Raw genomic sequence first — 15,485 nt, 5'->3', positions numbered from 1 at the left:
GAGGAAACGTTGAAAATAGCAGTTAGGGTTTCCCTAATGAGACCTCTAGAGGAAAGCAGTGGCATTCAGGGGGCTACAGCAGGAGGAGGGAAAGCGCTTAACCCTTTCCAGCCGCCCCCAGCCCGGCGGGGCCGGCCGGCCCCGAGAGGTGCGATGGGCAGGGGGCCAGCCCGCCGCCTCCCCCTCGGGCATTCCCAGCACCGGCGGCCCCGCCCGGGCAGTGCCGGGGCAGGGCTGAGCAGCCTCGGCGGCTCCCGGAGGGGCGGCCCGCGTCCCCGAGCGTGCGCCCCGAGAGCAGAGCAGCGCCGGGGCCCTGACCCCCACCGCCCTTTGATGCTGTGGGTCGGATCGCCGTGCGGCTGCGGGCTGATGCTTCAACACAGTAGCCCAAAGGCGGGCGGGGAAAAAAAAAAATAAATCAAAACGGCCCTTAGAAATCCCGAAAAGGCAGGGAACTTATTGAGCTAATAACGCGATGTGTCACACCAGCACGCACTGCGCGGGGGCCTGTGACACTCCTTTCCTTCGATCCATCGCTCCCATTTCTGTTGCTGTGTGAGCCTGCCCCGACACTCATTCTCGCAACCTCGCACACGCTTCGTGCTCAATTAGCGCCTGTCTGAGCCCCGTGTTACACGCGAATGAGACCTCCGGTAAAAATGTCGATGATATTTTGAAAGGCGCTAATGGCTGTGAGGGAATGTGGATCGCAGTCCTCTTCTGTAAGCTGCTTTCTCAATGTGCTAACACTTGAACGACATTGATATCTCCCAGTTCTCGACTTTATAAGTCAACTTTAGCTCCGAACAACGGGGCTTGGCTTTGCAACGAGTTGCCTGCAGCATGTAGGGCCCTGGGATCTTACCTAGAGCACCTGAACGCCCCTCTTCCCGGGGCGCCAGCCCCTGCTCACACGTGAACTTCTGCCTGTTGATTGTATATATATGTCTGCATGTGTGTGTGTGTGTATATATATATATATATATATGTATGTATGTATGTATGTATACACACACGTGGACGGAGATCAAAATAAACTTTTAAGGAATACCTAACAAAAAGTGAGCATTGTCTCTCCCTAGAGGAAAGAAAAGGTGAGCTGCAGAAAAACAAATTGTTGACTTAGTAAAATAAGTTCTGCAGGGTGATATAAAGTATTTATTTTTGTTGTCGCATTTACACCCACTCCTTTTGGCCGCGGCTCCGTTTCCCTCCAGGTCTGGGGAGGTACATGACATTCACCTCTCCATTTTCCGGCTTCTTAACTTTCCTGAAAAGAAGAATAAAGAATTTATTTTTTTTCCCTCTAAAGCACAGCAAATAAATATTTTGTGTATCCACAAATAGGTTGTATCATAGTATCATCTGTACGAACAAATTACGGTATGCGACCGTGCGTTTCTAGTAAAATCTCCTGTATTCTGTTTACATTATAGCATTTCTGTTTGTAATTATTTTATTTTAATTTTATGTCACTTTTAACACAAGCCAGACCGGTTTTCCCTCCGTGTTTTGTACACAATGCTCTCTTTCTCGATAAGATGTTCTGTCCTATCTTTTCGCTTTTTTCTTTTAAAAAATGTTTATAGTTCCCCAAGAGCAATTCTCCAATATTTCACTCTTGCATTTTAAGGACTTGTCCCTGTCTTGCTTTATTTGTTTGTGTGAAATTTAGTTTGAAAGGAGATCAGAGAGAGCAGGAGGGGTTTGTAATAAGAGAATGACCAAGTGACCTAAAGGCTGATTATATGTCATTAACTGGAGACTTGGTGTATCCAAATTACCAAAAAGACCTCACTCAGCCAGATCAATTACACCGAGATACGCATATAGGAATTGCGGTACGGGCTGATGCTTGCAACAAGTGTGCAGCCGACATTTGTAGGACTCAGTTGCTGAATTTTCGGACGAGCCCGTGTGTTGCAGCCGAACCCGGGCAAGCGGGAGCGGGGTGCAGCGCAGCAGGTATACGGCGAGAAGGACACCGGCAGGACGACAGTGACATTTTGGGCAGTGTAGTTAGGGCCAAATTGCGGCTAATTTTCACTGCTCCAGAGGGATTTTTCTCTTAAGCCAAGCGAGGTTACCTTTGATCTATGAAGGCTTCTTAAACCCCAGCCTCGTTAAATGGAGACTTTCCACGAAGAATGACAATAGAAGTGTAGATTTTTGTTAACCTAAACACAAAACGATGCCAGCCTAGCCTTCTTCCTCCTCCACCGTCTGAAATTTAGATGCTGGACGACAAAATATTCGTTAATGAAGGCAATTACATTCGTGAGCTATTTCATCAGAGTCGACCTCAAGAGCAAATTAAGATGTTCTTTCCCGGGAATACAAACAAATATTATTAAGTGGGAAAATAGCGTGTTTTCTGTATGCGTGTTCATGTTTATACATGCGTGCATATATAGGAGATGCACGTAACAATTCCAATAAATAGAGACACACTGTGCTCACTGCAGAATTTTGTGAGCTCTTTATTACTATTCTTCTGACAAAGAAGAGCTCTTGGTTGGAACTCGTTATGTTTTTCTTTCCTTTCCCTGATTCCTGTCCAGGGTCTAAATGCAACTCTGGATGCTCAGTCACAAATATAAGCAATCCTCGAATAATTGCTTGCACATGCAGTGGTAAAATGCGTAGGGTCCCGCGCTTACTGCCAATCATTGTGACTTACGAAATGGTCAGTGTCTTGGTGTCTTGGTTTTTTCTCATCCCTGAACTTCTTTTTTCTTTTTTCTTTTTTCTTTTTTTTTTTCTTTATATATACACAACGGCTGCGAGATTATCATGCCTGAAATATGTGGGCGTTCATTACCGATAATAGTAACGTAAACCAGGGTTCCTTCACCTCCAAGGGCAGCGATTAATTCGGGCCTGCTGGGCCGGATCCCTCCCTCTGCCCTGGGCGTTGAAATACAGGTTGCGTGAGCACAAGAGAGGGTGCAAGGCAGGCCTATTAGGCACAAGTCCTTTTCATTAACCCGCACTGACAGGTTGACCTCCAAATCATATTTCTCAGTGCCTCTTTGCAAAAATCCCTTTTCTTGCATGTTTGTGCTCTTTCACTAACTCCTAAGCGACGCCCCAGATGTAGGATACGCGGCATCCCTGGGACACGGGACGCTTCAGCATCCCCAAATCCATCCGAGAATGATACCCCTTTCTGATACTTTTGGTCCCGGGTCAATGACATCATGCACTCTATAAATTCAAACCCGTCTCGGCTTTTCAAGCCGTGCACCGGGAGGTTGAGCGATGCGGTGGGCAGCCGGGAGAAAGGAGAATCGGCACCCCGGTGCTTAGGGAGCTGCGGAAAGGAGAGAAGCCGAGGGAGCTGCACGGCCAGGGCAGCGCCTCAAAAGCAAAGGACGTGTCCTTGGGGTGCTTTCTTGTGTCTGATTATTTCTTGGCTTTAATGAAAATTATGGAGGGATATCCCGGTGCTGCTGCACGGAGCAGAGATGGGTACGCCTGGCTTCGGTACCGGGCACCTCAGTGGTGACTGCGGCTCCCGCAGCTGCCCTGTCTCCACAATCGTCCCAGCGGTTTCGGACGCTCCTCAAAAGGAAGGTGCGGTCAAGAAGCAAATGAGCGGGCTCGCTGCCCAGGCACCGGTGAGGCGCCTCTCTGCCCCTGGCCTGCTCCTCGCAGGGCCTGGCCCGGTGCAGTGTTCCCAGGTCAGCCAGCCCGGGAGTCCCCAGCAGATGTGGGTTTCCGACCACCCAGCGTCGGCATCCCTTCCCCGTTTCCATACGGTTTTCCCCGACTGATTCGGAGAAATTAGCTTAATTTGCAATTTAGCTTAATTCACACAAGCCCGGGGGAGAGGAGGGGGGAGCACAGCTCTATTGTTCTGTTATCCCAACTCCCACCCTACTCTTGGCCGGAGGAGAGAAGTGACCTGGCGATAAGCGGCCCGGCGGCGACTGAGCGCCGGGGCAGGGCAGCGGGTGGCCCCGGCGGCGCGGAGCGGGCTCCGGCCCGCCGCCCCCCGCCGCGGGCTCCGGCCGCAGCCCCCCGCCGCCGCCGGGCACCCACCGGGGGGCAAGGGCAGCCCCTACCTCTCGCTCGGCCCCGCGGAGGGCTGCGGGGCTGGAGGGGAAAGAGCCGCAGGGCACAGCATAATGATATAGCCTCCACACACACCGATTCCCGAAAAAATAAAATAAAATATACTTCTAAAAGCGGGTGGAGGAAGAGAAAACCAGCCTCGGCACGGTCTCCACCAAAATTTCTTTATTATAGCAAGCTAGGAGAGTCCTGTTTGGCTGCAGAATCCAAATAAATCGCCGCCTAACATGCAACTATTTTGGCAGGGAAATAAAGTGACATAAGACTAGGGTTTCTTTTTCTTTTCTGATTTTTTTCCTGTTGTTTTTTTTTTTTTTAACCATACGATTTGTGCACATAAAAAAATTCTAATCAAATAATTAAGTGTAAGATTGGTAAAATGATGGTGATTTAGGGGACTTTGAGCATAGTATTGGGAAAAGTACTTTGAGCTGCAGCGCTTTTCAATGCGTGGATCAAACAGAAAAGGCTACAACCCATGATGGGAAATCCTGAGCATTTGAAAGCTGAAGGAGGACAAGAGAGTTGCATTTGCTCTAAAACTCGCTTAATAAAACTCATAAATAACTGCTGGGATAAGAGGGATATATATATATATATATATATATCTATATGTATATATAAGATTCTTCTGAGTGCTTTATCTAGAGATCCTCTTTCTCCAAAGTTAATTAAGCAATCACGACGCTAGCTTTGGAGACTGGTGTTCTGATCGATATCTCCCGTATATTTCATTACTTTTTCTCTGTCTCATGTTTTCCGTTTCCTTCATCATTGGAGATGTTATCAGTGCGGCCGTAGTGTCTTGTCACAGAGACTGCCACAGTTGCAGTCTAACCTGTAGTGTATAGCAAAGCTCCTACAAAAACAGGGAGAGTGTAAAGAAACACACGCCCGTTTGCAAGCCAGTATAACTTTCCGGCCTTGACAATGTCCACTTCTTCTTCCCATCAAGAATATATAGCTGCAAAACAAAGCCGGAGAACCGCTGCAGAAACTGGGTGGATTTCCAAGCTGCGCCCTGCAGACATCCCATCCCAAGCGGCGGGGACACGCTGCCTGGCCGCTCCAGAGCTCTGCCTGCACGGTCTGCCCACGGCCTTCCTTACATTTAAAAATCTACACTGCAGACACATTCTTTTCTTGGGATAACACAATATATACACGTGTGCTTGTGCATATATAGATACAGATATCCATCAGCTGGCTACAAGCATGTGTGTGTACGTATAAGATATATGTGTATATACATCAATTCTACATCTGGACTAGTTTTTCACTTTCGTACTCAGTTTACACCCAGACGCTCTCGCATATGTGTATGTGCTTATAAAAATCTACGTCTGTGCTCCGTGCACGTCTCCTCTCTAGGTCCGACTCTACACTCCCCGTCCTGCCGAACCGCGGGGCCGGCACTCTTCCTCGCCTTTAGCGTTCCCCCGACCAAGCAGCTCCCGCGTACCGCAGCAGGCTGCTCCTTGGCGGCCGGCCTCATCCGCGGAGACCGTCCGCTGCCCGTAGGGCATTCCCCGCCGAGAGCCGGCAGACCCACTCGCAAAGCCCCCGGGTCACAACAAGCTGCCGCGTACCATCGGCAGCCCTCTCCACGCCGGGACCGCCCGAGCTCAGCCTGCCTCCTCTCCCCGGGCATCGAGTTGATTTTCGCCCTCTTCCCACCACCCGGCGCTTTCCCCGAGGTGCCCCCACCGCCTCTGCAGAGGGGCCGGAGAGCACATTAAGCTGCTGCAGAAATTGGACCACAATTCTTGCTGCCTTCTTTCGCAGACTCCTCCATCTCTATCTTTCTCATTCTTTAATTTATGACCTCTCAGCTCCTGTTGACACAGTTTTCCACACTGCCTATATTGTAGAACTGCATTACAATATACGCTGAATCAGCCTAGGCGGCAGCCAGCACAAGTAAGAGTGAGTATTTGGTATTTCGCAGCTATTTAGTAATGCTCGGCTCCATTTGAGGATGACAACAAATGTACCTCGCCTCCTAGGTATCCACGAGTTACAGCTTGAGATCCATTTTTCTTTTGTAATATCTTCAAGCTTGCTAAAGCAAAGCACCTAAACAGCTACAGGAGATTTCCTCCTTGGCCTGGCTGCTAAGCAAACATTTAACTACTCCCTTTCGATAACTAAACCTGCTTTCCGCAGATGCTGGTCCTTTTTATTGCAGAAGCAGGAATGCTGAGAAATATTTATATATTTGTTAGTAAAAGCTAGAAAATTAGCTCGGAACATGCTGTAAAAAATATTCGGTTACTTACCGATCATACCCGTTCAGGAAGCATGAACCCGATTTCAGGCGCGTCAGTCGCTCGGGTGAAGGCTGGTGGAGGTGCACAGGCGCAGGCAGTAAGCTGGAAAAGAATCAGTTAGAGTCGGACTTATTGTTAAAGTCTCAAAACAATTCTTTCAAAACCATCCCCGTCCAAGCCCCGAGCGCTTCTCTGCCTCGGTCAGCCAGGAGGCGCGCAGCCCGAGCCAGCCCGTGCTAACCCGGGTCGCAAGCCGGGTGACAGGCGAGGCAGAGCCGCTTCGCCTCCCTCCTCACGGAAACTAGTGATCTCGTGGTGTGTATTAGCCAGCATACGAGCATAAGCCGGAGCGCTGCTGGGGCATGCCTGTAGCAGTCGGGCATCGATGAAGTGCCCTCCGAAGCCGGTTTTATTTGTTCCTCTACCGGACCGGCACAAAGCACTTTGCCAAAGCAACCTCAGAGCCTACCAAGCTTTCACATAGACTTTTGCCAAGAAACTTCTGGGATCCATACTGTACCTGGTTTGAGATTATCCGATATTTAAGTTTTAACGAGTTTGTAGGGGGTTTTTGTTGTTTGGGGTTTTTTTTTTTTTTTTTTTTTTTTTTTTTTTTAATGGAGATTTTACTGTAAGGCATCTGCTAAACACTTGCATTAACCTCTGCCTCCATGATAATTTTTCCCCCCTTGTTTTAATTACATTAGGGATGCGGAGGGGCAGCCAATCCTAAAAGAGGAGCTCGGCAATTAGCAGAGCGAACATCAAAAAGTTTTATTGCGGAGGGCGGCGGGCTCCGCCCCCGCCCCGGCCATTGGCGGCCGCCGCTTCTGACGACATATATTAACCCGAGCGGCCCTAAACATGTAGCTGTACATGGAGATCGGGCCGGGGAGCCCTGCCAGTGCCCCGCGCCGCGCCGAGCCCCGCCGCCGCCCGCCGCCGCCGCGCCCGGCCGAGCAGCGCGGATGCGCCAGAGGAGCGCGGGGGCGCTGATCCGCGCGGCGCGGCGGGCAGAGATGCGAGCGCCCGCCCCGCACTGACGGCCCCGCCGCCGCGCAGGGCAGAGCCAGCGCCGCCCGCCCCGAGCCGGGGGCGCATGGAGGGGGGCCGCGTGTAAGTACCACCCGGCCGGGCCGCGGCGGACTTGGCGAGAGCGGAGGGAAGCAAGAGGCGAGGAAGATCCCAGGCTGGGAAGCCAAGCCGTTTTGTTTTGGTCGACATCTCTCCGTAGTTTTGTTGTTTTTTTGTTTTTTTCCTGTGCGCGCTTCCTCGAAGACCCGGCCCCGGGCGAGGAGGAGGAGGAGGTGGAGGCACAACGCATGAGCGGCGGCGGCGGAGCCCGGGGAGGGGGGATCGCTCGGGCACCCGCGGGGACTCTGCAGCAGCGCCCTATGGAGAGGCAGCGGGCAGCGGGGCAGTGCTGAGGGGTGAGCGGCGGGCAGCAAAGCCTTTGTTTTGGGGCCCGGGGGGGCGGGGTGGGGTGCTCTAGGGAGCGGGGATGAGTCTAGTGGGCGGCTTCCCCCACCACCCGGTGGTGCACCATGAGGGCTACCCTTTCGCTGCCGCCGCCGCTGCCGCCGCCGCCGCCGCCACCCGCTGTGGCCACGAGGAGAACCCCTACTTCCACGGCTGGCTCATCAGCAGCCACCCGGAGATGTCCCCCCCCGACTACAGCATGGCTCTGTCCTACAGCCCTGAGTACGCCAACGGGGCGCCGGGCATGGACCACTCCCATTACGGGGGGGTGCCGCCCGGGAACGGCCCGCCCGGGCTCGGGGGGCCCCGGCCGGTGAAACGCAGGGGCACGGCGAACCGCAAGGAGCGGCGCAGGACTCAGAGCATCAACAGCGCCTTCGCGGAGCTGAGGGAGTGCATCCCCAACGTGCCCGCAGACACCAAGCTCTCCAAGATCAAAACTCTCCGTCTGGCCACCAGCTACATCGCCTACCTCATGGACCTGCTGGCGAAGGACGACCAGAACGGGGAGGCGGAGGCTTTCAAGGCAGAGATCAAGAAGACAGACGTGAAGGAAGAGAAGAGGAAGAAAGAGCTGGTCAGTGCTTTGGAGCGGGACGGGGCGGGACGGGGCGGGGGAGCCGCGGAGGGGAGGCTGCTCGGTCGCCTGCCGGCGCCCCATGCGAGCGCACCCGGCTCCTCGCTGGGCAGAGTCGCCGGGGAATGTCCGCGGGAGACACCTCGGTCCCACCGCTCCCTGGCCGTAGCTGCGGGCCAAAAGCGCGACCGTGCACAGCCGCGAGCAGCCGTCGGCCTCCGGGTCCGACCCGGAGGCTGAGAGCAGCCGCGGGGAAAAGGCTGCCGCTGTAGGGCACCCCGGGGAGGTTATTCCCGAGCTGCTGCTTGTCCCGTATCCCAAAGCGTGATATCGCAGGGGGCAAGCCTCTGCTCTCTTAAATGAAAATGTGGAGGCATGATTACCTGCTAAGCCTAGCCCAGCTTTAAACCTTCGGCAAATACGAGGTTCGCAGCGAGAGGCTTTCCTGCCTCTGCACTCCGCGCTTCAACTTTTTTGATTTTTAACGGGACAGTCGGTTTAGGCCAGGCAGCGCAATCCCAGTATCGTGTAGGCCCCATGGCGTGCTCGCGTGTGATTGACTCCCGCATATGTTACTGGCCGCAAGTCCGGTGTTTTGCCCCGGTACGCGCCGGTGCCAGCTTCTCCCGGCACTCAGGGAGGGGATGGTTGTGGGGGGGCCTTCTCACAATCCCCGTGGGTGGCTGGCGCTTCTCAGCCTCCAGCCCCGCGCTCCGGCTGCAACGGGGTGGCACGGAGCGGGAATTGGCCTCCGCCGCTCCCACCGGCGGCAGCTTCTCCCGCGGCGAGATCCCGTGGAGGTCCCCGTTATGTCTCTTGAAGGCCTCGATGAGCTCGGGTCCCCTCGTAGTTTTCGATCTCGAAGCAGAGCAGATGCGACCTAGAAAGGGGAGGAATATATCTAACCTTTTTTTCTCTCCTCTCCTCTTTCTGTTTCTCTCTCTCCCCTCGCATCCTGTCTCCCCAGAATGAAATCTTGAAAAGCACAGTTAGCAGCAACGATAAGAAAACCAAAGGGAGGACTGGCTGGCCGCAGCATGTCTGGGCTTTGGAGCTCAAGCAGTGAGCACGGCAGGACTGGAGGAGCCGTCCTCTCAGTCTCGGTAGTGAGCTCTCTTCTGAGGACTCTTTGTATTTGGAATAATCCAGTTTATTTATGTGCAATTTCTCCCCCAACCCCCCAAAATGTGGATATTTGAAGGAGAGGGAAAAAGCATTCCATATATGAAGAGGAAACTCCATCTTGGTAAGGGGTAATGTCTCTAAATGTTTCGTGAATGTTATTTGCTCTGTATAAAACACGTGGGGAAAACAGAACTATAGAAAAGGAAAAAAATCCCTCCCTGGCATTAGTGTGTATGTGAAGTGTATCTTTAATACTTGGCCTTTTGGATATAAATATTCATGGGATTATAAAGCTATATTTCAACAGAAGCAGTTGCACCAATGTTTCGATTGACTCGGTATTTAGTGTTGTAATTTTGTTGTGGTCGTTCAGTATTTGAAGATGTTTTCAACAGTTATTGGTTATGTGCACTTCCGTCCGTAAGGGAAAAAGTGGAATCTAATTAATATTGAAGGTGTAAACGTTGTAAGTACTCAATAAACCACTGTGTGTGTTTTTTACAAAACAAAAGAAAAAAAAAGAAAAAGGAAAAAAAAAAAGAAAATCCAAATCTTTTTATGTTTTATACCTCAAAATGTTTTGAATAACAGCGTTGTTTATGGCTTTTTTTTTCATAATATTTAAAATATTCGGAAGTAAACTAAATTATAAAGATGGCTCCTAATTTTATTTTTAAACAAGTGACTGAATGAAAGGAGGGGTAGAGGGAGGGACTCTCAGCCCCGTGAGTGTTGAACAGAAACCGGCAGTTCATCTGAATAGGAATTTCTTGTGGTGGTGTTCTCCATGCAGGAGACCTACTGCGAACGGGAAGTGGACAAGGGTGCAAACCCCGGGCGGGTCAGGGGCAGCAGAGATGCGCGGTTTCCGTGCCGCCGGAGCCCGGGCGGTGCCAGGCGCGGGCCCGGAGCGGGGACGGCTTCCCGGAGAAGGCCCGGAGGCAGGCGAGGGAGGCTGGCGAGCTTTGCTCGGAGTGATTATGTAGCAGGTAATTTTACGTCAAGGAAGAAAGAGCGAACAAGGCGAGGGATTTGCAGGGGGCTGGGGTGGGGGAGGTGAGGAGGGTGTGCTGTAGGGAATATGTAAGATTTACAATGAGCTACGATGAACTTAATATTAACTTTGTGGTTCCTAAAACTCTCCTGGGTTGCACGTTTCCAGTACGCCACAGCGAGTATAATTATTTTTAACCTTTTTTATCCAGCTGCGAACTGCAGCAGCCCATGCTCTGGCTCTTTTTAGTGCGTTCAGTGCTTCACCATCAGGATCTTTCTTCCCTTAAATATTTTGCCCCGTCTATCGACTCCTTTACAAGGATCCCGGTGCCATTCTGGTGACTTTTCTGCTCCCTAGTACCGGGGCGAGCTGCGGAGTTCAGTGCTGGGAAATACGTGGCATCCTTCTGTATCGTAGGCACGCAAGGAAAAAATGAATGGTTTTCACTTCAGGAAGTTGGTCTAGGTACTTTTTGACCATTCCTGATTAAGGGCAATGTTTTCCACCTTTTCCATAATAAAATTAGGGCTCGTATGTTAAACTTTTACCTAAATCGCTTCAGGCTGGGTCTCTCTCCAGGTCCAGGGCTGCATACCTGCCGGCCTTCCCGTGCCACCGAGCCTAAGGAAGTGGTCCCCAACCAGACCCAGCAGTAAGCGTAGGTAGATGTGCAATTGCCCATAAAAAGATAAGGGAGCCCCTGCGCCGTTTCGCCGCCCCTGCTGACAGTGGGGAGGTTGCGGGGTTACAACAACCAGACAAAAGTGATGTGCCCTCCCTCCCGTCGGGTCAGGCAGCCCGGCTCTGCTATCCGGCGTGGGTCTGTGTTTACAGACACTTGCCTCTGTTTATAACACTTGGAGAGAAGAATCTGCCCCCTTGTTTGCTTTTCCTTGCCTATTAGTTGCCCAGCTGATGAACTGGAGCTTCTCGCACTCCGCGTTCCCTGCTCAAACAAATTTTTTTTTTTTTTTTTTTTTTTTTTTTTTTTTTTTTTTTGGTAGCGGCACAGGAAAAAATAAAAGGGGTGATGGGTGGCTGCGAATGCTGTGGTGGGGCACATCGTGGGCAGCCTCTCTGCAGATACTGTGTCCTCCCTCGACCAAGTCAGCGGGCTGCAACTCCTCCGGGGGATGCGCGGTAGGGCCGGCGGTCGGCTCCGATATCCAATCTCCGAATTGGAGAGAAAACGCCTGCCCAATATTTCCACATTAATAATTTTCCGGTTTTGTAAAGTCAGTTTATCAGAACCGGGAGCCCCTGTGAATCCGCCAAGAAGGATCTCTTTTAATTGCTCACTAACGAGGATGTTGCTATTTTCTCAGGAGCAGCCATTCCCGCAGCTAAATCACAGGAGCCCTAGACAGACCGGAGCCGACAAAAATGTAGGTTTTGACGTTAAAAGCTAAACGGGGAAGCAGAAGGTAAATTGATGGTAGATGGGGATGTCAGTGCCCTGGCCTCAGCTCTCCACCGGCAGAGCCAAGGCCTGATAACAGCGGAGAGCTGCGCTCCGCATCCTGCCCGCACCCGGGGGCATCGGCATCCCGCCCATCTGTCCGGTAATTCCTCGGGGCCAAAACATTTTTGGGAGATTTTACCGAGGTTAAAGGCACGTAAGAGGAGAGATAGCAGCTTTTCCCACCCTGCAACTTTTCTCTGTGAGTGCAGGGAGGAAGAGAGAAGGGAGGGCAGGGTGGAGAGCAGCCGGGTCGCTGAAGCCCTGCGCCCCCAGATTGGCTCACGGATCCGTGTTTTAGTCTTGTAGCCTCGTTTCATGGCTAAGGGAGCGAGGCCCTCTGCTCTCTTTCAAGAGAACATAGCATTTTCTTTTTTTTTTTTACCCTTGAAAAGGAAGAGCGACAGAACTCCCCCGGGTGACGTTCCTCCTCCCCTTCCCTCCCAGGGAGCGGCCCCTCGTTCCCCGGGGTGCGGGCCCGGCTGCGGCCCCCGAAACAGCGCGCTCGCCCCCTCGCAGGGAGGCGAGGACCTCCCCAGCGGCTGCGTGTCCCCTGGGGGCCCCGAGGAAAACAGCAGTGTGGATTTTTAGAGCTCGTCCGGATTTTGGAAAGCGGGGACGCAGCGAGGGGCCGGCTCTGTGCTCCGCTGCTGGCAGCGAGCCTACCAGGCGCTGGCAGTACCGAGTTTTGGGGGACTCTGTAACATGCGGGACCTCGTTGCTGTCGGATGTGTATGCCATGCCTGCACTCCGGCAAGCAAAAGAGAAAAAAAATGTGGCGAGGCTTTTTTTTTCTTCGTTTTGCTTAGTGTTGTGGTCTGGGGATTTTTTTTCCACATGTACTCCCCTCTCCCCCGTGGTTCCCAGGAGCTTTTCTTTGCCTCAAAAGATTATTGCAATAATTATTTCTCGTTTGATATCGTTGTCAAAGAGGTGCACTGGGGCCTCTCGGCCAAGCCAAAGACACCCGCAGAAGGAGCGCTGGGCCATACGCGGGATATAAGCAGGACTAGGGGATGCCATGGAGACAGCATGAACTTGAAAGGTGGGCAGGGAGGTGGGGAGAAAAGGTTAACAGTGAAACCTCTAAGCAAAATATCTTCCTTTTGCACTTGGAAACCTAACCTTAATCCTCCTTTTTCACACGTACTCGCCCAGCGACCCACAAATATCCCCAGAAGAAATCTCCAAGTAGCGATGGGAAGGAAACGCATTTTGCACGCCTCCAGACATAATCCCCTCTGCTGTAACGAAGGGCTTATCAATGTTTTATATATTTTTAATTTGGGAATTTTTTTTTCTGCCGTCCATGAAACATACGCCTTTGCAAACCGGCTCCGATCTTTTCTATTTCTAATTGGCCAATTATGTTCAGCTTGTCACATACAATGGAGAGTAAAGCAGAGTTGTTATCTGAATTATATATTCACATAAATGTTAACAAAGCCGAGTGATGCGCGAAGCCAGCGGATTTCTGAGGTTCCCTCTGCCTCCCTCCTTCCAAACCAGCGTGGTGTGTCTCCCTCTTCCTCAGTTTTCCCTCCCCCCAACCTCGTTTTCCTCGAGAAATACCATTGCTTTGATGATGCGATTTTAGAGCATTGATTACAAATTTATTCTCAGACACTATATAAGTCTTTATATCTGCTATTAGAGACATCTGGGAATGATTAGAGCCGTCCCTCCCCCGGCTCTGCTCCCTCTATCTTGCAGCGAGGAGCTAGAGACATGTTGACGTCAGATCAGACGGCTCGGAGCCATCCTGCTCTCCACTTGGGTGTAATCACGGCGACGCTTTCCAAGTCCCGGCCCGGCCGCGGCCGCCAGCTGGGATGCGGGTGCAGTGGGACGCAGCACTCCAGCCCCGAGGCTCTTGGTACAGCCCGGTTTTGAACCCCGAAGGCTCCGACTCTTCTGAGTTTGCTGCCGCGGTTGTTTGTTTGTTTGTCTGTTTGGGACTTCGAGAAAGCAGAAGCGGCGCATTCCGCGGGCGGGTTACTCCCCCATCCCCCCGCTCCCCCCAGCCCCCGGCCCAGCGCTTGCTTTATCTCAGCCCGATTTCTCCCAGCGCATTCGCTCACAGCGCTGTCTTCCAAAATAAATATCGAGCCAGGCAGATTTCCACCTTGTGTCTTGGCAGGGAGAAATTAGCCAAACAAAGTGCAACGCTTACGTGCGGGCAGTCGCAGCGCGCCGACACCCCGTTATCCAAAGTGGCAGTCAGGTTTAGAACGAGCCGGGAGAGTTGGAGGCTGCTGTGAAACAAGACGATTCCCTACCCAAACGGCAGTGCTGCTGGCAAGGAGATGGCTTTGCACCTGCTATTAAATCCTAATGAATCGCCTCTAATTGAGAGCTGGAGCTGGCTGACGGTCACGCCGAACAGCCAGCCTTGGCTCAGCGGGACCCCAAACCACGTTTGATGCGCTTATTTTGACAAACTTTTTACTTTATGATTTTTTTTTTCGTGTTTCGTATCACTCTATTTTTTTCCCCCAAGGAGATAAAAGGAATAATTGAATAAATACAACTTAAGCCTCCACAGACTGTTCGCAGTCTTGGACGGCTGACACTTGTCCAGCTGTACATTACAATCAGTGCTACTAGCAGGAAGGAGGGGAGGGGGGGTGGATAAGAAAGCAGTTGATCTCGTCTCCAGAGGAAAAAGATAATGTTAGACAATTTATCTGAAGGATTAAATTCTCGCGGTAAAATACACTTGCCAGGAGGAGGGAGAAAAGAAAAACAAAGCCCCATGTGACCCTAAAAACAAATTTAAAAATACTTCAATTTCTTTGTTCCAGCAGAATAAAATAAAGTAAACCCCCTAGGATACCGCAACGCTCCTCTGTGTCTATCCGTAATCTCGAAAGGAAAAGGAACATTTCCTTTCTGAATCAGTGCAAACGGTATGCTGTGAGCTCGGCTTCCCACCACAGCCACCGACCCAGGGAGTCGGGCGGGAGTAAGTGAATTTTTGAAAAGCTGTTGAAGTACAAGAGGGGGGAGGGGGGAAGCTGCGAAATAAGCCATAACAAAAATTTAAAAAAAAAAAAAAAAAAAAGGCTCTCAACCAAACAGAAACAACCCAGCAAAATCCTATTTCTCCCTTTATGGGAGACCTCTGACTGGTGGCGGCTCTGTGGCAGGGCTGAGGCTGTCGTCTCGGCACCTCTCCCCGGGGAGTCAGTCCCGTGTCCTGAGGCAGGAGCCGTCTCCCCGGCGGGAGATGCCGTGGGGTCCAGCCGAGAGCTGCCGTGTCCCGCCGGGGCGAGACGCAGGGCTCTGCGGGCGGGGGGCGAGGGGCGGCTCCGCCCGGAGCGGCCTCCTGGGAACAGCAGTAACGTGTTAGTGAAACAATGGAGATCAGCGGGTCCGCTTCTCGGAGCCCTTCAATTGCTAACCGGGGAGGCTGTTCAAAGCAGAAACAAGCCCCTCCGTTGCCCAAAAGGCTCGGTAGAAAAATGTACAATTCAGTTTTAATGCAGAGCGGTAGAATGG

The 15,485-nt window shown here is 52.0% G+C and overlaps 1 protein-coding gene and 1 long non-coding RNA gene across 2 annotated transcripts; one reads left to right on the top strand and one right to left on the bottom strand.

The window, feature by feature from the left end:
• Positions 1-1,147: 1,147 nt before the first annotated feature.
• LOC121360318 lies at positions 1,148-7,043 on the bottom strand. Its single transcript, XR_005956186.1, has 3 exons — positions 6,868-7,043; positions 6,357-6,449; positions 1,148-1,270 (listed from the first exon to the last, which is right to left on the bottom strand). It is a non-coding gene; the product is annotated as an uncharacterized LOC121360318 (long non-coding RNA).
• A 796-nt stretch (positions 7,044-7,839) lies between these two features.
• Positions 7,840-10,094, top strand: HAND2 (heart and neural crest derivatives expressed 2). Its single transcript, XM_041480081.1, has 2 exons — positions 7,840-8,403; positions 9,371-10,094. The coding sequence occupies exons 1-2, from the start codon at positions 7,849-7,851 to the stop codon at positions 9,467-9,469; spliced, it is 654 nt and encodes a 217-aa protein (XP_041336015.1). The 5' UTR covers positions 7,840-7,848; the 3' UTR covers positions 9,470-10,094.
• The last annotated feature ends 5,391 nt before the right edge of the window (positions 10,095-15,485 follow it).

The sequence above is a fragment of the Pyrgilauda ruficollis genome, unplaced genomic scaffold, assembly GCF_017590135.1.
Source record: "Pyrgilauda ruficollis isolate IOZ18807 unplaced genomic scaffold, ASM1759013v1 scaffold5, whole genome shotgun sequence".
NCBI classification, from domain to species: Eukaryota; Metazoa; Chordata; class Aves; order Passeriformes; family Passeridae; genus Pyrgilauda; species Pyrgilauda ruficollis.
Note: the sequence above shows the minus strand (reverse complement) of the source record. Positions and strands in the feature narration are given on the sequence as shown.

What these genes read in the sequence shown, in the direction of transcription:
- HAND2 (XM_041480081.1), top strand. Translation starts at nt 7,849, where the DNA reads ATGAGTCTAGTGGGCGGCTTCCCCCACCACCCGGTGGTGCACCATGAG. An exon ending in AGAAGAGGAAGAAAGAGCTG is followed by an intron (nt 8,404 to 9,370) that starts GTCAGTGCTTTG and finishes CTGTCTCCCCAG; the next exon opens with AATGAAATCTTGAAAAGCAC.